This window comes from Centropristis striata, chromosome 4 (assembly GCF_030273125.1).
Source record: "Centropristis striata isolate RG_2023a ecotype Rhode Island chromosome 4, C.striata_1.0, whole genome shotgun sequence".
NCBI lineage: Eukaryota > Metazoa > Chordata > Actinopteri > Perciformes > Serranidae > Centropristis > Centropristis striata.
The window spans coordinates 25,635,569-25,652,154 of NC_081520.1; the positions used below are offsets into that span (position 1 = coordinate 25,635,569).

General features: G+C 41.9%; 1 protein-coding gene across 3 annotated transcripts in view; it reads left to right on the plus strand.

Annotated features, from left to right (window-relative positions):
* Positions 1-2,429: 2,429 nt before the first annotated feature.
* LOC131969862 (latent-transforming growth factor beta-binding protein 4) overlaps positions 2,430-16,586 on the plus strand; it is a 40,063-nt gene continuing 25,906 nt past the window's right edge. For 2 of the 3 annotated variants that reach the window (XM_059331085.1, XM_059331086.1), the window contains exons 1-7: positions 2,430-2,941; positions 8,356-8,589; positions 8,729-8,811; positions 8,901-9,077; positions 11,643-11,745; positions 13,684-13,740; positions 14,686-14,808. In XM_059331085.1, coding sequence (XP_059187068.1) covers positions 2,653-2,941; positions 8,356-8,589; positions 8,729-8,811; positions 8,901-9,077; positions 11,643-11,745; positions 13,684-13,740; positions 14,686-14,808 — 1,066 coding nt within the window. In that variant the 5' untranslated portion in view covers positions 2,430-2,652. The remainder of the gene's footprint in view (positions 2,942-8,355; positions 8,590-8,728; positions 8,812-8,900; positions 9,078-11,642; positions 11,746-13,683; positions 13,741-14,685; positions 14,809-16,586) is intronic. The other variant, XM_059331087.1, reaches the window with a different exon arrangement.

The window sequence follows — 16,586 nt, forward strand, 5'->3', positions numbered from 1 at the left end:
GAAATCCCTTGGACTTTTAGTTTAGCTGTATCAATAATCTTTTACATTCATACACTCTGATAAGTGGGGAAATGCTGCACCTGCTGTTGTAACGGCGGCAATACCTGCAGGTTGAGGTGGACAGAGAGTCCAGTGTGGGACAGTGTGTGTCCTCTGTAGTGTCCACTGGTGGAGTACAGGACGGTCCTCTGTGCTGTAACACTGGTTCAGTGATGCAGTAAGAGACAAACATGTTATTTGCAGGTGGAGTGTGTGTAATAATGTGCACAGTGTTTCTACTTTGTTCCACTGTTCATGTTTATAGTTGTTCTGCTTCACTGCTTCAGGCTTCACACTGGGTCCTGTGTGTGTGTGTGTGTGTGTGTGTGTGTGTGTGTGTGTGTGTGTGTGTGTGTGTGTGTCAGTCTGCACTCACTCAGGACATGAGCTCATAGACAAACAGCAGCAGAAACAACCAGCTTCTATTCCACTGAAACACCACCTCGGTCCTCTGGTGTTGGGGCCCCTGCGGAGGGTCTGGGGGAGTCTGGGGGGGTCTGATTCATTCACATTGTCAGATTATGATTTGTTTCCACTCAGCCCCAGTTTGTGTGTCTCTCATGTGTAATCATTACAAACAAGTCACTGAGCTGGACATCATTTTTTATTTTGATTTTAAGGATAAATCTGTCAAAATCGTTTTTATGCTGCATCAATTGCAGAGCAAATTCATTTCCAGCAATCATTTAAGATGAAAACAAGCCTTACCTCATCTGTTGGGGACACATTTTGGTCTGTGCATCACTGAACATCACACTTTTTATTTCAGCACCGTGCAAGTTTGACCTCAGGATCACATTTGTGTTTATTCATGTGACACAACGTCACCATTAATGTTACTGTCTGTCATCAGCCGTGGCTGAAATTACCACTACTGCTGCTCTGTACCTGTTGTAGAACTCCTAGATATGAAGAAAAAACTATTATACAACAAAAGTCATGTAAAAAGAAAGAGAAATCATTTTTCAAGACTAGACTCAGATCAGCCCAACTAAACAAACAATTCACCTGAAGAATCCTTCACACCTCATTTCTGCAGCTGTCAATCACTCTCATTGTTGAACAGGATTTCACCTCTGACTGGTCAAGGCCAAAAGATTTACTGATGCGCGCGCTGGATTAAGATTAAGATTTAGTTTTGCACACACACACACACACACACACACACACACACACACACACTTGAACAGCGAGCAGTGACTTTGACCCTCTGGTTTAGTCCTCCTTACAGACAGAAGTTCATGAATCGTGTGTCTCTCCAGTTAGACATTTATGTTGGTGTCTTTGTGTAAATCACCATTTGTCTTCACGTCAGATGTTTGAATTCTTCCGGTTTCAAGTCAGTCACGTAATAAAAATGCATACGTCTACTCGCTGACCTGCACTAGTCTCACACGGACTCATTTGGATATGACACTGTCTTTGAACTCAGGAGCTGGAAGGGTAAAGTTCACTAAATGTCCGATCCAACATTTTTATACATTTATATTCTCACACACAGCTCCTCCGAGTCATGTCTAGATAAATTCAGGGTTGTAGTGCATCTGAGAAAGGAGCCTAACCTTTATTTCCATCGTAAAGTCTGGAGAAGAGCATTGGAACCTGTTCCTAGTAAAATCTGCACACATTTTGGTGCTATGTTAACATTTTCTTAACGACTACTGATTTCTTCTGTTCTTATTCAGCTGTTGCTCAGATCTGTCAGCGTCTTGTTTTCAACGTACAAAACAAAATAAAATATCTGTAAAAAGAACTTTCTACTATCTGAAAGGATCACAGACCATCCCAACATGTAGAGAAGTCCTCTCACACATCTGGCTGGACACAATCAAGCTTTTGTGGAGATTGTAAACTTGCAGCAGTGTATGCCAATGTTGTGTTCATAACTTGTTTCTACTGCAAATAAGTGGAAAACCATTTTTTTATTGCAGGTTTAAAGTTAGTTTTAGAAGTTTCTTCCAACTGTGCAGTCAGAAGCTGCTTTTAGCTGCAAGATGTTTTGTAAATGTAGGCCCCTGAAACCCAAACCAGGGTTGCATCATCAGCCTGACATCCTCTAATGTTCTGTTATGAAACTGTGCAGCAACAGCAGCAGAAGAAGCTCTCTGCTCAAACCAAGAAAAAGGACAATAAAAAAAGATTAAGAGAAAGTGAGGAGTGAAGGAGAGAGAGAGAAAGAGAGAGAGCTTCTCATACTTATACTCTCTCTCTTTCTCAGTGTGGACTGATGGACCAGATCCCTGCTAAACATTTTGTTTGGAGCTGAGCCCAGTCCTGCACACTGCTTTCAATTATCTCTCTACCTCCCTCCCTCTCTCTCTCTCTCTCTCTCTCTCTCTCTCTCTCTTTCTGCTCAGACCCACTGTTGCTCGCTCGCCCGCTCACACACAGGAGTGTTTAGGGAAAAACAGAGTACGGAGCGAGAGAGGGGGAAGCGTCTGGTCGTTTTCTTCTTCCTTCCTTCCCTCCTTTTTTCCTGCGACGCTCGTTTTCATTCCACCTCAGAGGAAGAAAGAGAGAGAGGGACGAGTGAGGTAGAGGGAGAGTTAGAGGGAGAGGTTTAGGAGTTTGGACGATGCAACTCTCTCAGAAACTCTGAGTGCAACGCTCGAAATGCTGCAGCCTCGACTCTGCTGTTTTCTGTCGTCTGTCCTCATCGTCTTCATCTCCCCTCTGCCAGCTGATGGACAGACAGTCTCAGGAGGAGGAGGAGGAGGAGGAAGAGGAGGGGTGGAGACGGTCCAGGTGATGTTCACGCCCACCATCTGCAAGGTGCGCTGCAGTCAGGACAGATGTGTCAACTACTGTGAGCGAGGAAACGTGACCACACTGTACAGCAGTGGGGGGGGAGGAGGAGGAGGAGGAAGGAGAGACAGCTCCCATGGACCAGGCTTCAGAGTCTGTAAGTTCACCTTTAACACCTTTCATCCACCTTTTCTTCCTGTGTGTGTTCTCATGTGGTGCAGAGAAGTGGTGGTCCCAGGTCTACATTTAAAATTGAAAACATTATGTGCACAAATAACAGGTGTTATTATATGCAGGAACTGCAGTAATAGATTAATTAATAATTTGTTCTAAACAAAATGCAGAATAAACATAATTCCAGTTATCTCATGTTATCTTAGCTTATTAAACAAGTGGATGCCAATGGTTACTGAGGGCTTTAATCACAAATTATAAACTTACAGCTTGATTTATAAATCACTGATTGCATTGATGGGAATAATTTTAGTTTGGGCTCTTTTTACTAAGCGCTGACATGTCACTTACTGTGTGTCACCTGAAGCCTGGCTGTCAGTGTGGAGTCCAACAGGCTGTTTATCATACAGACTCAAAGCTGGGACAGCAACAGGCTACTAATCATTGTGAACGGGACATGGTGTTGCAGTCCGGTGTCGCCTGCTGAACTTCTTAGATTTAGGCCCCATTTTTTAGCGACCTGAGGTGGCACTCACCTGTCAGTCAAAGCAGGCACACACTTTATCATCCATAGCTTTAAGCCTTAATATGAATTAAACGGGTGAATATTATAAAAACTCACCCCCTCATAGTTGAAACGAAGGGGCAACTTATAGAGACCAAAACCATTTGTTGTACCAAGATGTTTATTTCTGCTGTAAAGTTGGACATCTCAATAATAGTCGACTTCCATTTGTAGCCAGCCTCAAGTGGTCAGTTGAGGAACTGCAGTTTTTTACGCTTCCACATTAGCTTCACTTGTCATCCCTGGAGGTTGTCGTTTGGATGTTGTTCGCAAAAATTGAAAATAAAAAGTTGTGCAAAAGTCTGTCTGGCTTTAAAGTGATGCTAAACTTTCTGCAAATGTCATCTGATTGAATGTGAGCACTTGTTTTAATGCCTAGCAAGACAGAAGCTCAGAGTTATAGTCCTCTAATGCAGCAGTAGAAATCCAGTTTAAGACCCAATTTTCACCAAATACTAACAGCTCACTTTGGGCTGCCTCATTTGGATGTTCCTCCGCCTGAAGGTAACACCAAAACACAGAACAAAGAGAAAGTTAAGGTCAGAAAAACACCAAACTGTCAGAGTGCTGACATGAAAATAAAAACCAGACAAACTGTACTGTAGCAAAAATCTCAACATATGAAGTTACATGTGTAACCTGTGAAGCTGCTCCAGCTGCATCATGTGACCTGCAGCTGTTTGATGGTTGGCCGAGCTCGGCATCTGATACCAAGCCAGTGAATAGTTGTGTAGTCTGAACTGATCAGAGGTCAGATTTTCATCTGTGTTCAGTGTTCTTAATTTCTATTAAGATCATCCCTCCTGGTCATGGTTTATTAAATGAAAGTTTAAACAAGTTGCACATTTTCAATTTGCATGAACAAAGTACAGAATGGAGACCAGCTGATGCTGGTGAGGTGATTTTAGCACAGTTGGTGGTCCCACTTTTTTTCCTGTACACTGTCATTGTAAAACAATTTTTGCATGGACTGCAGAACTGGCAGCACCATCAGCTGTTTATATGTGCATTGATCTGCATTTTTCTTTTGCATTGATTTTCTGAGTTTTTGTCAAAAAAATGTGCTACATTTAGATGGAAAGTTGACTAAAGAAGAACAGAGAGGAACAAGAGAGGGAGGAGAAACACCACTGACATATGGCTTTCATTTATCATTAACTTAAACCTCTCTCTCATGCACACACACATATGCACATACACATGCACACACACATACACACACACACATGCACACTCACATATGTGTCCAGAATATTTTGTTGGTGATGTGTGAATGTTTAAACTAGCAGTGAGGTAACACTGGACAACACACACACACACACACACACACACACACACACACTGCAGCAGAGGGGGTGGGAGGAGGTGATGAGATCATGGGGTCAAAAGGTCAAACTCCTTGTCCTCCGTCAGCCACCAACACTGTTTTCATTCCTCTGAATTACCTTTGAAACAGTAGATTAATGTAACAGAACGAGCGTTCAGCCTGACCCATTGTTTGGATGTTATCAGCAGTTTTCAGCCTCACAGGTATGAATGAGCAGGGGTCTGCTCCACCTGCTAAGAGGCACATTAAATGGTATTTAATATTAATGGCTATTGTGAGGTGGCAGCCTCTAGTGGCTGTAGTAATTATTACAGGAGTGAAGGCGGATGTGACATCGTAGGGAGGATGTGACATCGTATCCACCATTCTTGGGGGGCGCTACTGCAGAAAAGATTTTGGGTGTAACCTCTGGAGAGATAATGGAACAAGTAGTTGGCTAGTTAGTTCAAATACCAAGAAGACACACCGTCACACGTAATGCTGAACTACAACAGCAATGGATTAATGCCAGCTGGATATTTATAGAAGAGCTCCCTGTGTTTTCAGCAGAATTTTCAGCCTGGTGACAGTAACACCTTTGGCTTGTACGACTAATGACAGTTTGGTCAGAATTGAGCATATCAACCGACCAACTGACCAGAAGGTGTCTGCAGCTTTTTGTGCAGCCGTCTGTTGTAACGTGACCTTGTAACTTTGTATAGTTGCGGGCATTTCCACCGAGATATCTTTAACATCTACAGTACGAGAGAGATAGATTGGAACATATTTTTCATACATATTTTTCCCCCCAGAAAGGATTGTAATAACATTTAATGTGTCCAAAACTTTATTTTATGACCAAATACCAGCAAATGATGTTAAAGACTTTTTACAAACTTCTGATGCATGATTTGACATTTAAATGCTCATCAGGACCTGCAGATATACTGCTTCTTGCACCATATTTTCCACTTTTGATTTCACAACCTTTCACAACCTGATTAGCAGCAAACAGAAGACAGACACCATTAGAGACCAGCTGCTGAACATCCAGGAGCATTAAGCATCTAAAGAGACACATATTTCCCCCAGGAGTGGGTGGAGACCAACAACAGAGCTAAGAGAGAGATAATTCATTAATCAGGATCATCAATCAAAGACTTCTAATCAATGATCATGTGGCTCTGCAGCTGCTGGATGTGGAAGCAGACAGCTGTTTGCTTACATGTTAGCATCAACTACTTCATAAGCTGATTAAATTCCAGATGTTCCTTCCAGAGTTTCATGTTTGTTTCTGTTTATTCTTTCTTTCCTTTCACATGTGTTTATATCATTTCATTCAGTCTTTAATCTCTCATTGTTTATGCTTGAACACTCCTTTTTTCCTATGTCTCACTCTCTATTGCCTCCAAAAACATCCTAAAAAGTGTGTGTGTGTGTGTGTGTGTGTGTGTGTGTGTGTGTGTGTGTGTGTGTGTGTGTGTGTGTGTGTGTGTGTGTTGATGCAGTCCATCTGTGGGGCGATGTCCAGAATGATAATTAGGTCACCGTGTTTACACCAACACACACATGCAGCATATCAGTGTGTGTGTGCAAAAAGTTTCACTTGTAGAATAAACAAAAAATTCACATTCAAGGTTACAAACACACAAAATTGAAAGGGTGTGGACATGAACACACACACAGTTGCGGGCACATGCAAACACTTTAACAAAAGGCAAGCTCAGATGGATTCACACACGAGACACCAGGAGAAAAAAGATCCTTTCAGTCCTTCATCTGTGAGTAAAAGTACCAAGAAGGGAAAGAGGTGAAGGACATGAAGAAGGTGTATGAGGAGGAAGTGAGGGCTGACAGAGCCTCCACTGGTCAGCAGAAGGAGCTGACAGACGCAGATAAAAAAAGAAACCTTCATAATGTAGAAAATTCATTCATTCCTCCACTTGAGGCCCGCACAACACTGAATCAGAAGATGAGGTTTAACACAAAAGCAAGATAAAATAAGGAAAATTGCACACTGTAAAGCTGCATTCACTGATTTAGTTTTGCAAATGCAATGCATTTTTAAAAAAAATCCTGTTTTATTCAAGCTCCTTCACTTTCACCAGTCAGTGAAGTTAGTCATTCTGCAACACTGCAGATTTAACTAAGTGAGCATCCAACTTATGTGTCTGCATGGACAGATTTCAAAATAAGATATCACAAAATGAACAATAATGATGTGTATTTCCACATGTCCACAGTATTTGTAAGTGTTCTGAGACTCATAGCTGCTGATAGCCATCACAGTGAGAGAAGAACCTGCTGTTAGAGCTGCAGGTTTCCTTCCTGCTGCACAGACTTCTGGGTATAATTGGTTCTTTAGCCGCGGCCTCGACACTCGCTGACCTCTGGGTAACAATACATCCGCATCCTGTAGCAGGCGCTCTGAGCTCAAACAGGAAGTCAGGAAAGTGGCTGGCCGGTTCTGTTGGCGCCCGGTCCGCTCTCACCTCCATCCCAACAGGGCAGCAGGCTTTGTGTGAAATCCAGGCATCACCTGACCTCACATAGTGGTCTCGTAGCAACAAAGATGAGGGGCATGCCCACCAATTCTCCCAGAATGCACCTGTGTTACAGCCTGAGAGTAAACAGTAGCGAATGTTGTGAAACAGACAGCGAGTGATTCCAGGCTGATAGTAAACATGATGGATGTGTGTTAGTGTTGGCCGTGTGTGTGTGTGTGTGTGTGTGTGTATGTGTGTGTGTGCGTGTGTGTGTGTGTGTGTGTGTGTGTGTGTGTGTGTGTGTGTGTGTGTGTGTGTGTGTGTGTGTGTGTGTGTGTGTGTGTGTGTGTGTGTGTGTGTGTGTGTGTGTGTGTGTGTGTGATAGAGCCTGTTACTTGCGGGTATGAATGCAAATTGATACTTTTGACTTTGTGCATATTAACCTCTAACACCAGATTTGCGCAATTTTAGCAAATTAGTGTTTAAAAGTGTCAAAGTCAAAATGTGTTAAATTTTTAGTTTGCACAAATGAAAAACATAAATAATGTCTCACAGCTGAGTGTAATCCTTCAGAGCAGGTTACAGAAACTGAACAAGTGCAAGTAACTCCAGATGGTACTTAACCTCTAAACTGCTATAACAAAATCATGTATTTATGAAAGAGGTGAATGTTGAACTGCTTTGAAAACATGAAATCTTCAGCTTTCTGAATCTCGAAACTAATTGTATGTCTAAAATATGTTTTTTATATGATAATGCATTTCTAATTTAGATTTTTTACTAGGTAAGGTAGCTCCAACGCAGCTCTATCCCATGGATTCATATGCCTTAGCTTCTTACTGATCACAGGATACCAGATAAATAGATATATGATTTATGGTTGAGGAAAGGGCTAGTGAACATGAGGTTCAGTGGAGTACTCGAGTAAATGTTGGTAGTTAATTTTCCACCTCTTCTTGATGATTGACTGTTATGATGTGATGGGATGATGTGGTGTGTGTGATGATGACTGTCTGATGAGTTATTTGTGTCTCCTGCAGTCGTCTGTCCTCTGCTCTGTAAGAACGGAGGCGTCTGCCTGCAGATGGATCGCTGTCTCTGCCCGCCAAACTTCACCGGGAAGTTCTGCCAGATCCCCGTTGCCCCCACCGCTGCATCTGCATCTGCATCGCCCTCCTCCACCTCCACCAATGAGATCGTCAAGCCTGCACTGCTGACCCAGTCTGAGTTCCTGCTGCCTCTGGGACAGAACCAGGAGACTGGGAGGTCTGGGGGTGAGTCTGACCTCTGACCAAAGGTTTTATAGGTTTTATGTGCAGTGCACTGAGTTAACCTTTGTTACCTTTTGGCTGTGTGTGTGTGTGTGTGTGTGTATGTGTGTGTGTGTGTGTGTGTGTGTGTGTGTGTGTGCAGCTCCAGCTCCCAGCCCATCCATGGTGAAGGTCAGGGTGCAGCACCCCCCTGAGGCCAGCGTGAAGATCCACCAGGTGCTGAAGGTAACAAAAACAAACAGTTTCAGTCTGATGGTTTTACAGACAGATATTTGGGTTGTCGCTGAGCAGTTTGTCTCTTTCCTTGGTTCTAGGTGTCTGGATATAATCCAGCCCTTGAAGCACTCTCCTCCTCCTCCTCAGGTTCGGCAGGGGCTCCGGCTCCTGCTCCAGCAGGTGGGCCGGTCCAGGCCCAGACAGTGAGAGGGGGCGGCACGTTCACCCAGCAGTCCGGCTTCAAGTACTGCTTCAGAGAGGTCAAAGACGGACAGGTGAGTGGGAACCGGATCAGGCTGGAGCGAAGCTTCGATGCCTCAAAGCTTCATTCATAATGTTGACATGCAAACTGTAAATCTACATTCAAATACTGCACACGTCTCTTCAATCTGTTTAAACCTTTAGGTTATTCACATAAACCCAGTTCTCTGAGTAATATGAGTGAGATGTCTCACTATGGGATGCACGCCCTGCTGCAGACCTCAGAAGCATTAATCTCATTACGGCAATCCTGATTGGCTGGTGAAACATGTGCGTCCGCCCCAAGTAGTACCACCTACCTTAAATAGTTCATGCAGACAGCACCACATCATTCAAGATAAGCACCTCTTCTCACTCGCCCAAGCAAGAAGGGTTATCTAGGGAGACATCTCACTCATATTACTCAGAGAACCGGGGTTATGTAAATAACCTAAAGTTCTCTTTCATAACATTTCGTTCGATGTCTCACTATGGGATATTGTTGCTCCCGTATTGCCACCAAAAATATACTTTTACTGACCATGAGGACTCAAAAACCTGTTAACGTTGGACTGTTTGCAAAGACAAAATATATTGCTGCATGCTGCTAAGATTTTTATCAAAGCGGCACGATGACTACAACTATAACAATAACTCTAACTATATACCTATTGAGAAATTTCTGTCTATAGACTGACTGACTGACTGACTGACTGACTGAACAATGCTGCTATTCTCAGACTCATACCACTAAAAATACTCCTGTTACACTAAATTCAATATAATCTTTCTGACTTTATAATAAACACTGGTGCTGAGAGAAAAGGTCATGTGATGAAATGAATATCCAGAGCAACTTTAATGGAAGTTGTTTCAAGTGTTAACAGAATTAACATCTAAAAAACTTCTGAATCAAATTAAACCGTTAGTTTGATGACAGCTGGCAGGAAGGCAGGATACTTTCCAACAAATTATTAATAAATAAATGTGTATTTGTCCTTTTTAATGAGCTCTAATGAGTTAGACATGAAGTGAGCAGTATGTGTTCTTTGTGCGATAATTTTATTTTCTATTTCAGTGCTGCATGAAATATTTTATGGTGAAAGTAAATGATTTATTGTTTATGATCCTGTAATGAGTTGTAACAGCCTCAGAGAAGACTTCTCTGGTTCACATTAGCTCTCTGGCTGCAGACGTTCAGCGTGTTCGCACTTCTCTGCTTTCTGATAGAAAATCCCTCCTCGGCCATATTTCATTCTGATAATGAAACGCAGCTTTTGTTTCTGCTGCAGTAGCTGCTGTCACACAGTCCTGATATCCAACAAACTCTTTACACTGCAACAACGACTTTAGTGACGGCACTTTGTCACTTTTCTGTTCAACTATTGTTTGTTCATCTCAACAATCGTGGATGGTTTGTGATGAAATTTAGTTCATACATTCATATCAGTTATAACAGCTGATCCTGAGGGGATCTATTGTAATAACTTTGATGATCCTCTGACTTTTTAAGGTGTCCAATACTTTATTTTTGACCAAATACCATAAACTCTCTGAAAACAGTGGAGGTGGTCACTGTGCCGTCACCCACTGGTTTGTGGACTCCGGTTTTGAAGCCTCAACACTGGCATGTTGCAACCAGTGCATGCACAGAATGGATCAGGAGCCAGAAGGGCGATATGTTTTCAGCTAATGTTTGTTTGGTAATAAAGAGGCAATAGTTATTTAAAGTGAACATCTGACTCCTTAGAGAGTCTTTTAGTCCAAGTGAAGTGAAAACACACAAAACACAAAGTTCAAAGCTAAAATCCACAGTAGACTGTGGATAAGCATGCTAATCGGGAATAACAGAATTTGCACATTACATGCCACACTACAACGTCTGCAACTCCATAAAACACTTACTTTTCATCAGGTATGCACACCATCCAGCACATACACATTGAACATTGATATCTGCTGGAAGCTATTCGAATATAATTTGAAAATCAAACCTTGTAGCACACTTTAAAACTCCAAAAGATAGGTAGGCTAAATAGACTTACAGATGAGATGAGTCAGGCATGGAAATCCAGAGCGAATTGTGTTACTGACCAGGTGTAGGCCTATCAGACAATGGGGCGGAGCTCCCCTAAAAGGCGTCCGATCAGAAACAGTGCAATGCCGCAACACGTCCTACATAAATAATGATAGTTTGAAAAATGAATTCAAAAATCTTCAAAATAGAGGATGCACAACTTCATGCCATGCGCAAGCCACATACAAAATCTTAGGTCAGCGAGATATGCCCTAGACACACATCCACACACACATATGCAGACGCTTCTTGCTTTTATAGATAGATGGATCATAATTTACTAAATGAACATCGTGCTGTATTGAAGAAGTCTTGAAACTAGCGGTTGAGACCATAAACTCATTGTGAGAATGTTTACTGAGATCAGAAATCAAGTCAGAAGTAGGCTCATATTCCTGTTGACTTACATGCAAATTGACTTCTTCCGGCAACCAGTGGATCCCCGTCACTCCAACAGTCCCACACATACAGTGCATATAAAATGTGTTATTAAGTGTGTGTGTGTTTGTGCGGGTGTATGTAGTGCAGCTCTCCTCTGCCTGGTCTGAGAAACAAGGAAATGTGCTGCAGAGGGCTTGGGAAGGCCTGGGGCATCACCGACTGTGTCCTCTGTCCTGATAATACAGGTACACACACACACACACACACACACACACTTGGTCCTTTTACTTCAGTAAAGGATCTAAAAAGTCTCCCACCACCAAGTTCATGTACCTCAAAGTACAATCTAGTTACTATCAGGCACAACATCTAAAGTTCAGTTTGTTCAAAGTGTAGAAGTACTGACACAGTTTTCCAAAAATACCACTTTGATATTGATGTTGAGAGATTTGACCAAAAATAACAAAGTACTTCCAACCTTACACACACACACACACACACACACACACACACACACACACACACACTGAAATATGTCTCTCAGTCTCTCTCTGTGAAGGTCTGATACTTTATGACTGAAATATTTTGGAATTATTCCAACAGAAGCTGCTTATATAACTATCTGACATTATCACACACAAAGACACACGCACGCACACACACACACACACACACACACACACACACACACACACACACACACACACACAGTGTCAGTAATGATGCTTCCTCCATGTTCTTGTCGAGCTGACTAACAGTAAAGGAATGCTGCTCTGTGGGACTGTAGGTCTTTCTCACAAAAACACACATCAAACATCTGCACGTTTGTGTGTGTGTACAGACACACGGGAAATTGTGTTAGCTCACTTGCTGGCGTCCAACTTCACATCAGTCTGTCAAATCAGAAATTATGACGTATAAACCTTTAAAAACCAAAGAGAGAGAGAGAGAGAGGGAGAGAGAGAGAGGGTAGAAGGAAACGGAAAACAAGAAGCAAAGATCACACACACACACACACACACACACACTCTCTCTTTCTCTCTCTCTCTCTCTCTCTCTCTCTCTCTCGCACACACATTCTGGTATTGCTGTTAAATGTAAAAAAAAAAATCTGACCCTTCCCCTGTGTCACAGAGCTCTGTTGCTGTTGAAAACACATCAGTGTGTTTCTTTATTACCATGAACATACACACACTTATTTTGACTCAGTCCTACACACACTGTCCTGCTTCCACACATACTCACAAGATCACTTAATGTGGATTAATGCTTAACAAAAGTTCCAACAAATGCAATATTTCCTCCTGTTTGTCTGATAGAAACTACAGTGACAAGCTGTTTTAGGAATTTTTTTTAAGATATGAAACTATATGTTTGGGATTTCTTAAGTTTTTCTTTGATATATATGTTTTTCTTTATTTTATTTTTTTCCTCTGACTTTTAATTTCTAGAATTGGTTGACAGTGTAGTCATATCAGGGTAAAATCTGTTCACAATCCACATGGGAAAAGGTACATTTTAATCCTAGCTCATAAATTGATTAAATCTTCTGACATAATAAACATATCTGTAATCACAAGTTTTTCCCACCAAAAATTTTGGGCTCCAACCAGTCTTGTCTTTTCATCCACACGTGGTCCAAAACTTTGTCTTTGCTTTAAAGCAGATCTACATGGCTCTTCATGTTATTGTTTTCTTTATTTACATACACTTTAAGAGTGTGTATGTCAAGTATAATATTTATCTAAAGACCAAGTAGCTTTAAACGCTCCATAAATAACTTGGTAAGTGGAACTTGAAAACTTTGGTAGGTGTTCCTCAAGGAACCTTTATAGGTCCTCTGCGGTTCTAATCTGAGAGAGTGCTAAAAACTGCTCTTCAAAGCTTTTTCTTTTTGTAATACATGCCAGTGACATCCATTGTGTGAAGATGAATGAAGATCTAATATGTCTGATTTCAAACATGTACCTAATAAAATGAGTCGTAATAATACGTCCATGAGTGTGAACATATTAGTTTATTAGTTTGTTTTTTTTTACTTGTTTTTTTCTTCCCTTCCCTTCCCTTCCCTTCCTCACTCCTCTCTCTCTCTCTCTCTCTCTCTCTCTCTCTCTCTTTCTCTCTATGAATGTTTTCTGTGAGATCAGATTATTATTAATTAATCCATTATTGGTCATCATCAGGTCCAAACAGCAGCTGTCCTGTTGGTTTTGAGCGAGGCAATGGAACGCAGTGTGTCGGTAAGTTTAACACACACACACACACACACACACACATATACAAAGTAGGTCAGAGGTCACAAATGGATGTCTAATATCTCAGGTGGAAGAGCAGATTGTAACAAGGTGTAGGTGTCTTCGACAATTAGACAATATGGAAACGTAACAACCTGTAAATTCTTGTGGATTCTGTCAAATCAGAAATTATTATGTATAAACCTTTAAAAACCAGAGAGAGAAAGGGTAGAAGGAAACGGAAAACAAGAAGCAAAGATCACACACACACACACACACACACACACACAAACAAACACATACACACACACACACACACACACACACACACACACACACACACACACATTCTCTCTCTCTCTCTCTCTCTCCCTCTCCCTTTCTCTCTTTCTCTCTTTCTCTCTCTCTCATCCTGTTACATCAACCTGTAAGTTCTTGTGGATTCATTGTCAGTGGTGGTCAAGTATTGTAAGTACAGTTTTAACCCCCTGAGATCCACAAGGAGCCATTTTTGTCTAGTAGAAGTGGTGTTAATCATGTGGAAGCTATTTAGAAATTAGAAATACAGTGTAAAATGCTTTGATATCATTTGCACACAATTGGCCCATTTTGGGTGGTGCACAGTCATATGACGCAGGGAAATGCCTCCTTCAGAAGAAAACCTGCTTAATAGAGAGAATTCATAGTCACCTTTGTGGTCCCCGTTATCTCTGATCGGGGTCCAGGCTCTGTCCAGCTTGCTTCCTGCTGCTCTCAAGATGTTCACATCAATACAACACAGAACTGACGCTCCAAAAACATGATGATAAACTGAATTTGTTTTAACGCACCCATCAGAGACTAGTTTATTCAAACTGTTTAGAAGCTGTGGTGTATGAGTGTCCTCGTCCACTTCATACACATGTGTTTGTGTGTGTGCGCACTCATATTAACGTGTGCATGTGTGTGTAGATGTGAATGAGTGCCTCCAACCGGGGCTGTGTGAGAACGGGATCTGTGTGAACACAAGGGGGAGCTATAGCTGTGTGTGTAGGGCGGGTTACATCCTTGATGCCTCACATGGAATCTGCATCTGTAAGTAGCACACACACTCTGACACACACACACAGCCGCCGGCTTGGGAATGACATCAGGAATAATGCAGACTCCAGGTCAGGGCTTCCTGAATCCATCTGAGCTCAGTGTGTCTCTAAAATCTGGACGACAGTTGACCTAAAACATCTGATCACCAGGATTTTTTTGCGGATTTTTTGCGCATAAACAATCAGTCTTGGCACATATCCCTTACATAGGTTCACTGACTAACAGTGTTGAATGCTACGTAGCTCGGCTGGCGTGGGCCTAAGAGGTGGGGGATGGGCCAGAGACCATTTTTTGTCTCCTCTTGTTGGAAGTTATGTTCTTTTAAGCCTAACCTTCTTTTTTCCTTACCTTAGTAGTTTTTTTTTTATATATATTTTTTGGGGCATTTTTGTAGCTTTTATTGATAGGAGAGATATTGAGAGTGAAAGGGGGAGACAGAGGGGAAGACATGCGGGAAAGGGCTCCGAGCCGGATTCGAACCCGGGCCGCCCGCGTACGAGGACTGGGTCTCTGTGGTACGCGCTCTACCAGGTGTGCCACCACTTAGTAGTTTTGGTGCCCTAAATTTATAGTTTTGAAAGCATCAACAATTTGGGAGTGTGGCAGTGTGTTTAGGAGTGATGAGTTGAAACATGGAAACGACATGAAACCTGCAAAGAAGATGTTTTGTATTTTATTGATCAGAGCGTTTAAACATGTTGATAACTGTTTTTAGTGAAAACAATTTTTTTTGTTCAGCCATAAATGCATGGCAACATTTTTTGCTGACTTTCTGACTTGAGGGGCGTTCACGTGAATTTTTCCAGTTGGGAACACATTCTTCGACTATAATGCCACCACATGAATGCAGCACAAATGGCAGTGAAAAGTAATTTGTGTATTCACCCAGTGAGTCGGATCCACTAAAAAAATGAATCGGTTCTTCTTTGGCTCATGCTTCAACATTCCACTGAGTTTAATTCAAACTGGGTCAGATGTTTTTCCATAATCCTGCTGACAAACAAACCAGGCTCACACACAACCTGATTGGCAGAGGTGATCATTTTTTTAATAATGCAACTGAATAACATCTTATTGAAGAATAGGTGGAGTGCCCCTTTAATTTTCCCTTTGTTTCAAAGAAAACTCAAAGTCAGCAGAGTTCATGAAACTCTGAAGGTCAACAGACATCTTTGTTTGAAAGTCAGTGAGTCTCGTTGTTCCATCGAGGGTCAATGACTTCTTTGTCCCGTTGGAAGTCTGTAGAACTCTTTGTTCTGGAAAAGATCAGTTAAAAGTGGGTGAAGTTTGGCGCTCAGATGGGTTTTGGGAAGCCTGACTGCTGCTCTGCTTATTCCAACCGGCATTCTCTGAAGAGAAAAAAGAGGAGTAGGAGGAGGAAGGGTGGTTCTGCTGCAGGATGCTGGTCCGCTCTAATCATGCCTGATTTTAAAACGTCTCATCTCTCTGTTGCTTCCAAACTGGCTGGAAATGCTCGTGGAGGGGTGTGTATTATGTGTGTGTGTGTGTGTGTGTGTGTGTGTGCGTGTAGGTGTGTGTGTCTTTAAGGACTTTGTGTGTGTTTGGTCACTGATGGTCAGATGTGTTTTCGTGTTGTCTGCAGAGTGAAATACTGTTTGTATACTCTTCGTTCAGTTTGTCTCCTAGAAGTTACAAAGTTTGCTTTATTCTCTTGATAAAATCTAACTATGGAAATATAACAATATAATATTCAGAAATGACCATGACCATTTATCTGACCTAGATATTTAAGGAATGCTTATAAAATA